Genomic DNA, 14,676 nt, shown 5'->3' on the forward strand with positions numbered 1-14,676 from the left:
ACACACACACACACACACACACACACACACACACACACACACACACACACATACAACAAATGTTTCTCTGTTTTTCCTATTTGCAGGAACTACTGTAGTCTAACATGAGCTTGTCTCTATTCCCTCCTTGGGATTGTACCATGTATATCAAGGCAGATCTAATGATGAAATAGCATCCTCAGACACAAGGATATATAGATATTGAAATGTCAAAAGCTAGAGTGAGTATACAGTATATCAGCAAACACTGAGACGAGTTTTGGTCATTTGAGCGCAGGGATTCTTTTGGAGTGAGTGTGTGAGTGTGTCTGTGTATGTGTGTGTACCGTAAAACTTCAATTAAACACTAAGTCTCAAATAGCCGGCACTACCTTTTAATAGCCGGCTTTCGGCACACATTTCAGCAAATAAATGCCTGATTAAAATAAATGCCGGATCTAAATGAATTTGTTTACGAGTGAACTTCAGTGAGTACCGTAAAGATTGTGCAAAATAAGATAAAGGAGAGCAACATCATTGCCATGGATGAGACAGCATTGTGGTCTGACATGGTCGACTCAACTACGGGGGATACAAGGCGCAATGAGATGCAAATTGGTCTGTATCGGGTGAAATCAGGGGTGTATGATAGGCAGCTTAGTTTTAGCAAGCCTGTTATGTGATGAATTCATTCTCCTCCTTCATAGTGATTACTTGTCCCAAGTCATCTCTTTTGACAGGGCCCTTGTCAATATCAATACAGTAGCAATACGGGGGGAAATTGGCTGTCATGATTCCTCTGAAGTCCATTTAGAGATTAGTGAATACAAACTCACAAAATATCCACGCTAATAAAAGGGGGTTTTGTGTATTGGACTAGCTGACATTTCCAACCACATAATCTGGCTTGGGTTTCACTGCAGACTGCAGAGTGGATATCATTCTTTCTGTTCAGTGGAAAATGTCATTGACATGTCAGCAGGTTTCCATCGGGAGGAAATAGATTTTTCACAGTGTGCCTACACCCAGCCACCACCTCCAAAATCTGAAAAAACATGAAAATGGTTTGGGGTGAGGGAAAGTTAAACTGGCATTAAAAATGGAAATATAGCCCAACACATTCATTCACTCCCCTGTCTGAAAACCAAGAGGTGTTTTGTAGGGCTATCCAATGTATATTCATAGCTGAATAAGCAGATATGAATATTTTTACTGCATGTAGTGGGTTGTAAATTACAGCAACAACATCAAACTGCACCCTATTACAGTGCTGCCTTAATAAAGTTACATCAATTTAACCCAACATGAAAGAAAAACACACAGCATAGTCATGATTGTAAATCTGTTACAATTGTAATGATGATGTAGTCATAGATATTACATTTCTGCCTTACATACTTCATCAGGAATTCAGTGAATAACTTATGAAAGTAATATCTACTACTGATTTTAGTGAAGTCATTACTAGATATGATCACGTGAATTGAGAGTTCTAAAGAAGCGACTATTTCTATTTTGAAAGAGATGTTTGGATGTCTCTCTTTACTTCATTTAACAGAAATATCTCTGTATAATCTATTACAGTAAACCCTCACATTTTGTCTCAGTTTATGAAATCACTCACAGATGCTGTCCATTCAAAAGACATGCAAAAGGTTGATGTTTATCAGTGTGCATTCTGATGAGTGTAAATGGACCCGAGTGGCAGGTGATGACATACAACGTGACCTATTTCACAGGCTGTCAATATCACATTTCTATGGCTCTGTCCCAAATGGCACGCTGTTCCCTATACAGTGCACTACTTTTGACCAGGGCCCATAGGGTTCTGTTAAAAAGTAGTGCACTATATAGGGGATAGGGTGTCATTTGTGAAGCAGCCTTTATCATATTTAAACAGCTTAGAGCGACCAAGACAACCGACCACACATACAGTACACTACTGTATCTACTCAGCGTGAGGCCCTCAGTCAGTCTGTGCATTGCTAACCACAGAAAGCCACATTGCACATTGTCTCCCTGCGTGGATCAACCGTTTTTCCTATAAAGGTGAGGAAAATGTTTAGTACAGTATGTGTTGTCGTTCATCTATAAGCATGAAAAGCCTCTTGACATGCAAATGGAGACGAGAGGGCTAGGAGTGCATTTTATCTCCATGCTTGTGTTTGCTAATCAAGTGCTTGTGAAAGCCTGCAGGGGGACCATTATAAGGGGGAGGAGAGTATGATGTGGCTGCTCAAAGCCCTCTGTTTGAACACAGACTCATTTTACAGGCTTTTAACTTTCAATCGGCTGCTGCTACTGTTTATTTGAATCCGTTGATTCATTTCCCTACATTCCTATAAGCCAGTATGGTAGAAAAGCTTGCAACTCAAACCTAACTGTGAGTTCAAACTCAAATGTAGTTTTGTGTCAACACAGCCCCAGGGGTAGGAGAACAGATAAAGGATTAGTAATGTTTTAGAAGATAAATCCTTGAGAATTGCTCTGGGGATAAGGAGGGTAATGTACGTCTCAGGTTCACCTGGATTTATTATCATTAGATAGAGCAGAAAAGCAGCCGAAGACTTTCCAACAACTAGGTTAATGTTTCTCGGTTTTACTCACAAATAGGCACTAAAATGGAAAGGTGGATGTGGTAAAATGGAAGATCTTGATCTCATATGTATGAGCAAGCGTTTCATAGATTTAGAATGTTTGTATAGACAAGGAGGCATTAGTTCCCTCATGGGCTGAAATCGAACATACAGAATTCTCTCTGGTGCCAGTTGCAAGCCTGACACCAACGCTTCAAGTGTTTACCCTCTGTATTGACTTTTTACTTGTCATAATACTCTGCAGATGTACGTGTGGAAACCACACACATAAACAGAGAGAGAAGCACACTTCAATCTCTCTCTCCCCTCTCTCTCCTTCTCTTTTGCTCTCTCTCTCTCTCTCTCTCTCTCTCTCTCCCTCTCTCTCTCTCTCTCTCTCTCCCTCTCTCTCTCTCTCTCTCTCTCTCTCCCTCTCTCTCTCTCTCTTCCTCTCCACTCTCTCTCTCTCTCTCTGTCATACTGCACTCATAACAAAACAACACAGAAAGACAAACCTTTGGGAGGGTGAAATACCATGTGACAGTTTGTGATAACGTGTCAGTCTGCTGAGTGTCATAGTGTAAATATCACCCCTGCTAATGTTCCCTTCGCTTCACGTTGTTTGAGGTGGAGGAATCTGCCACTTGTGAACAATTACAAGGTACATCACCACCACATTACTCATGCGCTACAGTGCCCAAGTCCGACATGTCAAAGTAAGAGGAAGGAAAACAGTACACACAGTGAGCGCTGTGGTCCCCCATGCAGCCAGACTCGCTCTGTGTTTGGGGACTTGGGTGAAGGCTACAGTTTATGGGGTTTCTAATCTCAGGTGTTAATTGCAGAGTGACTGGTGGGTATACTGTTCATCTCAGTCACTCAGACTGACACAGTGAGGAAGGAAAAGGAAATAGCGTGTTATGAAAAGAGCAGTTAAGCAGTTACATAAGATCAGTCATATAATGCTGGGGTAATCTCATTACTTTTCATTTGCTGATGTCAAATAAAGATTAACTTCAGATCCAATAACATATTCACCCTTAGTGGTTGATTTATAGTAGGTATATGACATAGATATAATATACTGTTGGGATGTCTGTAGAGCTGTAGTGTTGTAATGCCCAGGAGGTTGGTAGCACCTTAGTTGGGGAGGTTGGGCTCGTGGTAATGGCTGGAGTGGAATAGGTGGAATAGTATCAGATACATTCCATTTGCTCTATTGTGCATTGAATTCTCTTCCCAGTGTGTGTTGGCCTTTAATGCAGTCAATGACCAAAAGCGCCCTCTTTGGCCTCATGGCTGGTATGTTATTCATATTTTCCATATTTTCCATAAGTTTTTTATTTTTTTTATAATGAAAATCTGGTGTTTCTACATCAAACAGTTTTGTTATTTTTCAGTGATGTATATAAAGTGTAATATTGGGATGAAAACTCAAAATGTAATACATTTCAACTCTCTATCTGACATGGTACAGGTGTCTTCTTTTTTAAAGCCCATAACAATGTGTGTGAGGTGTATACTTTTGTTTCAAAGTAGATTTGTTTAAGACTACCAAGGATCACTCTGTGTGACCCTGATTTAGCCCACTGCAGTGAAATGTTAACAGGATCACTCATGTGCACAAATGAGGTCGTCAGTTTATCCCCCACTGAAGTAAATCTATATGGTGTGCTGGAGAAATATTGATCGCTTTAGGTATCTAAGCTGTGCTGACATCTCTTGATGTGATTTGGAGAGGGAGAGTGTTGTTACTAATAGTGTCGTAGGCAGACCAGACAGTCAAGATCAATAAAACCTATTACACAACTTCCCCAAAATGTTGAGCAATGCATTGGACAAATATCTAAAATGGGGGATTTTTGGACTGAAGTCTACACTCTATCTAGAAAAACGTGCTATCGAGAATCAAAAAAAGGTTATTCGGTTGTCCCCATAGGAGAACCCTTTGAATAACCCTTTTTGGGTTCCATGTAGAACCCTTTGCACAGAGGAACCTTTTTTCTAAGAGTGTACTTCCAGCAGTAAGAAAAACAAGAGAAAGAAAGAGCAAAAAACTTTATATTTCTTACCAGCTGTACTTTTTTATTATGACATTTATCGTGACATTTATCCACGTCAATCTCTTAACTCTATTTATTTCACTAAAATAGCAGGTCAGATGACTTATTTCACCCTGAATGATGCCTGTAATAAAAACTAAATTGGCTTTTCATGGGCTGCCAATAAATTCTGCTCCTTTCTTTCTTTTCATACACACCTCTCCCAGGTCAATCTTTCTGTTTGATTAAACTTTGTTCCTCCATGGTATGAAATATCCAAAGGCTCTTAGATTTATAACCAGTTCATTCAGTTATTGACTGCTGCTTTCACTATCAGCCTTGGAGAATAAGGATAATCTATTATTTATTTTATCCAACTTGATTGTCCTTGGACAGGCATGAAACCTTTACAGAAACATACAGATGATGTCTTTGAAGCAAGCTGGGGCAGCAGTAGCAGTATCATTCTAATATTACAGTATTATAGCGTTATTGTAGCATTTTTATTAGAAGATACAAAAGAATACCACAGTATTTCTATACAATGTAACCATAGACAGTATAAAAGAACAGAACAGTGTTTAATCAAAAGAAAGAGACATGAATGTGCTCAAATTAGGCTGGAAGAGCACTTGTGATGTGATAGCCTACAGTCACAGACAAAGACAACATGGAGAGAGAGAATTGAATAAGAGAGAGTTTCTAGCGACTGGGAGAATGGAAGCTCTGGTTGTGTATAGCTAAGAGGTTAATATTTTATATTATGGAATACTGGGCCTACCCCTCTCCAGACAGGGGGTTTCTCTAACTGCTCTATGTTGCAGCCCCTAGGCACTTTCATGTTGAGTATTTTGCCAGCAAAAGACTGAATTACTCTATGATATGTCATACAGTCAACTAAAAACCCCACAGTTATTAAACATGGGCTTGTGTTTTTCTTCCACAGTCATTCCTCAGAGGCAACTAGGCCACAGATTGGGATGTCTAATTTATGCCACCAGACACTCAATCTTCAAATCGAGCATATATAGTACAGCTGGTTTAAATTACTATGGGGATTTTCAATGGATTAAATAAACAAACAAATTCGATAAACATGTTGCCTCTGTAATCACCACAAACAATTCTGACTTTTCCAAGCATTTTACCCCCAATTGAGTGTAACTAAATCCTGACTCCTGATGTGCTTTTTGTGTGGAAATGTACTTTATGCCTCTTATCAAGAGAGCTTAAACAAATTAAAAACATGTCTACCATCTAACATTATAAAATCTTGACAGCACTCTTATGTGCTTCTACAGAAGAATGGTAAATCATTTCAAAGAGAGTTATGTATTCATTTGAATGAGAGCGATGTGAGGCTCAGTCAGGGTATAGGTTACCAGGAAATACAGTGGCATTAGGAAAACAGACGTAATCTCTCACCTCTAATCCAGAGGCTCTGCTCCTCTCCTCCATACCTGTCCCTTCTCTAATCTGTTTACTGAATTATTTCATACAAAGCAGTTCAACAGAGAGAGAATATCACTCCACAACGCCAGAGGATGCACTAGCATGAGTATAATAATGCACTAAGTCTTCAGAGACTTTATTGCCATACTAAATGATTATGGTTCTCTTTGGTTAACATTTACTACAATTTCCTACTGAATTGGTGATAATTACTATATCCTGTAAATACCCATTTCCTGCACTAATTGTGATATTTCTTTCAGTTTTTGATAGTCCTGCACCAGTAATACTTTTCATGACATACTGTTAGCCTTATTCAAGCACTAAACAGGCCTACACATCAATAATACTGTAGGCCTATGTAATAACTTTGCACCAGGGATGGGCTTGAGGTTGAGCCTCATGCTATGTGCTTTTATATAGTAGGCTGTCTCTTCTCTTATAATTTGACCGTGTGCACTAAATGGTGGCGGCTGGTAGTAAACCCGAGCCTGAAATGCAAAAACCATACTCTTGTTTCCCAGGCAAATATCTGATGAGGTGAAGTGCAGAAAGATAAGCTTCAGTGAAGTAGACTATCTGCAACAGAGCGCTTGGTAACGGAGATGTGGACTACAGAACATATGACATGTCATGATTCATCAGTAGTGGTGGAGAATGGACACCACTGGAGACTGCCACACAATTCAATTTGGCAAGTATCCAAATAGATCAAATAGGCTGGAATGACGAAAGAGATGAATATCGCCAAACAAGTCAAATCACGAATCATAGTTGGAAAGGTTTTCTAGACTAAAGTGTTGGGCTGCATTTCTATTCGCTGACAGTAGGACGTCAGAGTGGGGCGACTTCATGGACCGTAGGCTGCGACAGACATACTGTAGGACTACGTGTAGCCAGCCGCATTACACTACAGTAATGCCAATATTGTAGCCTATGCCTCATGACAAAGTTACTGTGCGTGATTTAGAAGTATAAACTAGCTCACTTCCTTCTGGTAATTTGCAGAGGTGGCGGAAGTGCGTCAGTTATCTCGGCTCTCTGAGGCTTTTACTGCACACTAATTTCAGATGTAGGGAAAAGAGGGGAGAGGAGATTTTAATCACTCTGCCGCTTTAAGGACACTTATCAAAGCTTTGCATTATGTGAAAACGAAAAATACGACGAGACACGAGTAACTGAGAAACCAAGGACGGAATTCAAGAGTGGATTTATAACTTACGCGGGCCTGGAATAGCCGATGCCTTTGGCTTATGGGGTTTGATCATATGCAGTGGATGGTCGTATGCTGAAGTAGCTAAACGGAGGATCATTTAGAAAATATTGCGCATAAGTAGCGAAAGACTTGGAAATCCCTGCCCTCGTAGCTTTTATCGCGCAAAGGTTTACCCTACGGCGGAACTTGTCAGAGGAATATGGTTAACCGTTGAAACTCGCCAATGCAGAGAGGATTATCCACTTATGTATTATCTCATGCATAATTGTTAAGCACCTAATACGCATTTTGACGGATGTTATCCATAGTCCTTTTTTGACAGTGGATCATGGATTGGGTGGTGGAAAACAACGGGCAGCGACATGATTTCTCTGCGCTGTCTGTGGTATGCAGCTATTAACATTGTGTTTTTCCAATGCAACAAAGTTGCAAAGCAAGTGGAATGCATACATTTGAAGTATTTCGCCGTTTTACACCTGCTTATGTAAAGAACGCGTCGACCTTATAGTATCGGATCGCTTCAAATACGTGAGGATTTGCGTTCCTTCTTCCTCGCCTGCATGGAATATTTTAACATCTGTTTATTGTATTCGGGAGGAATATTCAAGGTCATTCCGTGAATCTTATTATATATATGTATTATTTATACATGCGTATCTCCTCGTGATAGCACAATAGTATCTCATTTCGCACAGGGAATCCGCTTTACGTTAGGCGCTCTAGAGTGATTTTGTCATTGCAACATTTTTAAAATGGATGGAAAATTGAAGCAGAGCCGGAGATCCCGTTCCAAACGTGAGAGGGTACGGAGACGGGAGGCAGTGGGCAGGGATGCCCGCAGTCCAAACCCTTCATCTTGTTCAGATAGGGAGCAAAGTCCTGGGAGGGATCTCGCCTCCCAGAATGGTAAAAAGGTTTCACACTCGACACCTTCCAGAGCCTCACGTCCCCCTCGTCGAAAGAGACGAGAATCCAGTTCTCAAGAAGAGGATATCATTGATGGATTTGCCATTGCCAGTTTCGTCAGCCTGGACTGTCTGGAGGTAAGGGGATTGGTTTATAATTACACATGTCAAACACGTCAGAATTTGCATAAGAGCATAACTTTTCAGTTTGACTAATGAGGTGCTATTCATGACATGCTCTGACATAACGGCTTGTTTGACAGCATATAAACGTGCTGTTTTCTCTGCGTGTTGAGGAGGGGAATGAATTGTAGATCTTTGGCTTGTCCTTGTAGTTATGCTTTTTGTTGTTCTATGCAACATGGGTCTGCAGACCTTTTAGACTTCTTACTCTTTACTACACAATTTCCATAATTTTATGCCTCTATAACCATATGCCCATATGGAGTGTGCATATTCATTGGATGGTCCAACATGTGCAATGCGACTTTGATTATGTGTTTGTATTTGCTTTGAAGGTGATTAAACCTCAGCTGAAGTTGAAGTCTACAAATGAGATTGTGAATTTGATACAAGTAACCACCGTCCTTAGATCTCGTTATGATCTATTCTAATTACATGGAACATAGATTTAGCCAGTGGTAACTTGTGAAATAGACACCGACTGGAATGCGGTTTTAACCAATCAGCATTCAGGATTAGACCCACCCGTTGTATAAATGAATATGAAACATCTTTCCAAGTACAGTTGAAGTCTTCAAAGTTGACATTTGTATTGGTAATACCTGTGTACCTACTTACATAGTAGCTGCAATAACTCCTTAGCCTGTTAGTGGCTGACTGTGGCTGCAAAGGTCAGGAACTAAACCCATAGACACCTGCTACTACTCTACTCAGTTGAGTGTAAGCAGCACAGTCAGTTGTAAATGCTGCTTGTTCCCCACAGAGACAATACCACCAGCATGGTACAATAGACTGCATTACATAGCTTGACCTATTGGCTTATTACTAGATTTGAGTGCATACATAAGTATGAAATATTGTCCATGATATGTTATTTTTTGTTGTGGACATAAATGTCCAAAGGAGTGCTCACTCACTGGGAGTTTGTCATTGATTTGTCACCTCCCCTCTGTTAACAAGGTTAACCTGTCAGGGTCCTCAGTAATTACATTGCTCTTCCATTAACTTAGGCCTTCCATGACACTTACTAGAGTTTTGTGTGAGCGAAGATAAGAGGAGGGGCAGAGGGTGAAGTGCATGGAAGTGTGTAGGAGAGGGTGATGGAGAGAGGTGTGTGTGTGTGTGTGTGTGTGTGTGTGTGTGCATTATATGCTCTGATGTGAAAGGTATGTGTGCGCGTGCCTCCGGTGCTCGCTGCTTATGGCAGTCTGACAGGTGCTGACTATGAAAGGCCTCTGGGAAGTCTGAGCGAAGTGCTTCTCAGATAGGATCGGATCCCACCAGGAGAGCAGTGGCTGTCTGTAGGGTCACTTCTTTCAGTGACATCTACAAGTGAATGAATGATGTACTCAGCCAGACAGCTAATCAGGGTAGGCCGTCATTGTAAACAATAATTTGTTCTTAACTGACTTGCCTAGTTAAATATATATATATTTAATCGGGCATGATAAAGCTTTCATAAATCAATTCCATTAAAATGGTTGGAAATGGAGTAGAACAAGCCTCTAAACAGTAGTTGTTAGATTTGCATGAAAATGGGCTGATGGTAGTTAGTTATACTTTGTATAGAGCTAAGTGTGGGTTGGACACACATCTGGAAAGCCTATGTGATAGGGCCAAGCAGGAATGTTAAATGCAAATTTCCTATCAATTATCCAACTGACACGGCACCATTAGCCATTCAATAACACACTGACCTATTGCATCATTCTCTAATAAACACAGTGCCGTTGAAAGAGTGTTCTTAACCTCGTATAATTCACTGATGGTCAATACAAGCCTCCCTGTTCATGACAGGCCAGTGAGACGGATTAGACTGGGCACTTTCACAGTATATTGAGATCAATCTCACATTTTCTCTGGGTTCATTGAACCTCTATAGCTTGCTGCTCAACAGTACTGTACACCATGTTTATGTGAATGTGAGTGTTTTGCTTTCACGTTAAACATGTTTCAGTAGTGGGTAATATTGCAGCCTTGGATTGAGAGAATAAAGCTGCCTGCTGCTCTTGGAGCTTATGTTGTGTGTAATGTATGCAGCAACCTGCTCTGCTCCCATAGCCTAGTTCATTATGCTAGAAACCAATCCACGACTTATCATTTCTTTATTTGTTTTGAGTCCACATTTCACCTGGAAAGCCACTAACCTGTGTAAATTAACCGTACAAACAAGACATGCCTACTTTGTCAAACTGGGCTATGCTATAGTGACTAGAAATGTCAGTGAGGAGATGAGGCATGTGGAATAAAAAGCCCTCTCTCAAATGCCTATTAAGACAATTATACAATACTGTTAAAGCCCCTCAAAAGTCCCCCTGTGGGTAATGTACTAACAGAAACAATAAGAAAATATTGCAATTATCCACCTTCCATAATAGAAGTGAGATGTGATATTTCCCTCCTCTCTTTGTGTGACGTTGATACTAGAGTGGCAAATCCCCCTCGCTAATCCACACAGAGTTGATCCTTATGTTATCTGTTTAGGCTTGATTTGACTTTTTTCTCCGTAACCGTCAGCAGTCATTTGTAGTGGGGGAGATTTTGACCTGTTTATTGTCACATTAACACAGATTGTGTTAACATGTGTTATTACACTATCTTACATTACATCCCTTAAAATAGTATATTATTCTCTCTTGTCATAAACAATCAGCCAGTAGCCTACTGCTTCCTCTTACGATTCGAACACACCGATGGCGTCATTGCATTTTGGTACACCAGAATTACATTCATTTCCAATGAAACGCTGCGTTTGCTGTGCAGCATTGTGTTGCAGAGGCAGTTGCAGTGCGTTCGGTGTGGTGCAGATGTTGGATTTATTGAACGTATGCGTCAAACTGTATGTGTAGACGGCTTGACAGAAATGGTAGCAGAAGGTGAATGTTGAACTTTTGTTGCACACATATCCAGATGATGCTGCATACTATTTTGCTCAATGATGCTGTTGGTGTGTTTGAAACGTTATAGCAGGTGTAAATGAAGCTGCATCTGTAACAATTCAGCAGTGTGTTGGATGAACTAACCGTACAAGCCGTACATCAACAGTATAGTATTTGGTCTAGAGATTTGTAACTTGTTCAGTGTTGGGATGTTGCTAAAAGCTGTAGTTATAACAACTCAACACTTGTGTTGAACTACAAGCCATAAATTAACATTATAAACTGGGTGGTTCGAGGCCTGAATGCTGATTGGCTGACAGCCGTGGTATATCAGACCGTGTACCACAGGTATGACAAAACATTTATTTTTGCTGCTCTAATTACATTGGTAATAGCAATAAAGTACCTCTGGGGTTTGTGCTATATGGCCAATATACCATGGCTAAGGGCTGTGTCCAGGCACTCCGCGATGCATCGTGCCTAATAACAGCCATTAAATGTGGTATATTGGCCATATACCACACCCCCTCTGCCTTATTGCTTAAGTATACCAGTTGGTCTCTGGATCCAGAGGCCCGTTAAACTGTTTTGTATGGTCATCATGTTGCAATACCGCTCAGTGTTTTCGTTACTCTCATAGTGATGGCTGTAGTGCATCATACTGTATGCTGCCAGCCGGTGACAAACAACAACTCCCCTTTTAATTAACAGGCAGGCCCCCGGAGGCGTCGGTGCTCAGAGCCTGACACGTCCCATGAAGAAATGCTTCTTAAGACCCATGGGACCCATCTCTCCCGTGGCGGAGAGAGAGTAAGAGAGATAAACATTTTGGCTGTGCTGTGCTGTGCTGTGTGTGTGTGTGTGTGTGTGTGTGTGTGTGTGTGTGTGTGTGTGTGTGTGTGTGTGTGTGTGTGTGTGTGTACTGTCATGCCCGATAGTGGAGAGAAAGTGGAGAGATAGCATCCTTTTGGCTGTGCTGCTGAGGCTGTGTGCCCAATATATTGACAAATGATCTAAATATCCTCCCTAGAAAGAGCTTGTTCTCTCCAGAGGGTGTGTGGGGCGGAGGTTACATACAGCCCTTATGGTCCCCCTGCGGAACGGTCTTCATTGTCCGTTATGAGAAGTAATGAATAGCTTGGTTGCTGTGACTGTCACTGTAGTGGATGTGGTGTGTGCTGCTGCTGGCTTTTCCTTTTGTTTCCCTCTTCATTTGGTCCTTGTTTCCCTATGAGAGGTATTGAACAGTCTGGCTAATGTCACTGTCAGTGTTGTAGATGTGTTGTGCTGCTGGGTTGTGTCTTCCTCCTTTCTCTCTCGGTCTGCTTTGTGTGGCGTGTGACAGGATGCAATTATCAAGTGATTAAGATGTTGTCTTGAAGCCTGGTGAGAAGGATTAGACTTCTGACTGGTTAAAGTTGCCTGTTCATCTACTGGCTGCTTTGCCTTCTGTTTATGGGATTTCTTGAGTCTGACCAGGCTCTGCTTTGCTCTCTGCTCTTTCACTCATAATCAATGAAACAGCGTTGAATAAGAAAGGTTGTTATTTAAATAATACGTGTCTCCCTGTTTGCCACCCCTGCAATTTAGGATCACATATTGTGGCATTTGGCTGCGGAAATGTTTAAATGACTGGCTGGCAATGAGGCCTGAGAAAGATTTACAATACAAATAATGAAACATAAGTAGAAAGAACACTAAGTGCCTCATTAAGTGTGTTTTCCTTTTGGCCTAGTCCACTCATTGACTGAGAGAGCAGTAGAACAGGCAGTGAATGGCTTGCTTGTTCATACTTGTACAGTTACATCAACATCTCTCAAGTGAATCCCTTTAAAAATTTGCTTGTATGCAAAGATTATTCATTTTCCAGGGACTTGGGCCCATCAAGTTCAACTGGTCTATTGGTTGGCTTTGCTGAGTAGGGCCTTAACGAAATCCCCCCCAAATCATCTCCCTAAGCTCACAACACAAGATTTAGTCTAATGCTCGCTTTCAGAATGAAGTAGTAATTACAGAGGCAGTTTGACATTTTATTTACCATTGGCACATTCAGTGCAGTTGTTACGGCTGTCGTAGAGAGGGGACCAAAGCTCAGCGTAGTAAGTGTTCATTATCTTTATTTAACAATGAAAACACTAGTACAAAGAAACCAACCGAAAAGCCAAACAGTTCCGTCAGGTAACGAATACAAAACAGAAAAGAACTACCCACAAAACACAGGTGGGAAAAGGATGCCTAAGTATGATTCCTAATCAGAGACAACGATAGACAGCTGCCTCTGATTAGGAACCATACTCGGCCCAACAAAGAAATACAAAACATAGAATGCCCACCCCACACCCTGACCTTACAAAATAGAGAAATAAACCGTCTCTCTCAGGTCAGGGCGTTACAGTACCCCCCCCCCCCAAAGGTGCGGGCCGGGACCTATAGGGGAGGGTCCAGGTGGGCATCTATACTTGGCGGCGGCTCTGGTTCGGGGCATAGCCCCCACACCACCCGCTGACCCCCCTGCTTCTGTGTCGCCGGAGGAACCAGACCGTGGATCATCGCCGGAGGCTCTGAACTGCCGACCGCCGCTGAAGACTCTGGGCTGCAGGCCACCGCTGAAGACTCTGGGCTGCAGACCGCCGCTGATGACTCTGGGCTGCAGACCGCCGCTGAAGACTCTGGGCTGCAGACCGCCGCTGAAGACTCTGGGCTGCAGACCGCCGCTGAAGACTCTGGGCTGCAGACCGCCGCTGAAGACTCTGGGCTGCAGACCGCCGCTGAAGACTCTGGGCTGCAGACCGTCGCTGAAGACTCCGGGCTGCAGGCCGTCTCAGGAGGTTCCGAGCTGCAGGCCGTCTCAGGAGGTTCCGGGCTGCAGGTCGTCTCAGGAGGCTCCGTACTGGGGAGCGTCGCTGGAGGCTCCGGACTGGGGAGCGTCGCTGGAGGCTCCGGACTGGGGAGCGTCGCTGGAGGCTCCGGACTGGGGAGTGTCGCTGGAGGCTCCGGACTGGGGAGCGTCGCTGGAGACTCTGGACTGGGGAGCGTCGCTGGAGACTCCGGACTGGGGAGCGTCGCTGGAGGCTCCGGACTGGGGAGTGTCGCTGAAGGCTCCGGACTGGAGAGCGTCGCTGTAGGTTCCGGACTGGGGACCGTCGCTGCAGGCTCTGTGCCATGGATTATCACTACAGGTTCCGCGCCATGGATCATCACTGGAGGCTTTGTGCCATGGATAATCACTGGAGGCTCCTGGCCATGGATTATCACTGGAGGCTTCGTGCCATGGATCATCTCTACAGGCTCCGGGCCATGGATCATCCCTACAGGCTTCTTGCCATGGATTATCCCTACAGGCTCCGGGCCATGGATTATCACTGGAGGCTTCGTGCCATGGATCATCCCTACAGGCTCCGGGCCATGGATCATCACTGGAGGCTTCGTGCCATGGATCATCCC

At 42.7% G+C, this 14,676-nt stretch overlaps 1 protein-coding gene across 2 annotated transcripts in view; it reads left to right on the plus strand.

The window, feature by feature from the left end:
• The first annotated feature begins 6,810 nt into the window (after positions 1-6,810).
• LOC115200333 (fibrosin-1-like protein) overlaps positions 6,811-14,676 on the plus strand; it is a 324,458-nt gene continuing 316,592 nt past the window's right edge. For both annotated transcript variants that reach the window (XM_029763305.1, XM_029763306.1), the window contains exon 1: positions 6,811-8,308. In XM_029763305.1, coding sequence (XP_029619165.1) covers positions 8,018-8,308 — 291 coding nt within the window. In that variant the 5' untranslated portion in view covers positions 6,811-8,017. The remainder of the gene's footprint in view (positions 8,309-14,676) is intronic.

This window comes from Salmo trutta, chromosome 9, assembly GCF_901001165.1.
Source record: "Salmo trutta chromosome 9, fSalTru1.1, whole genome shotgun sequence".
NCBI classification, from domain to species: domain Eukaryota; kingdom Metazoa; phylum Chordata; class Actinopteri; order Salmoniformes; family Salmonidae; genus Salmo; species Salmo trutta.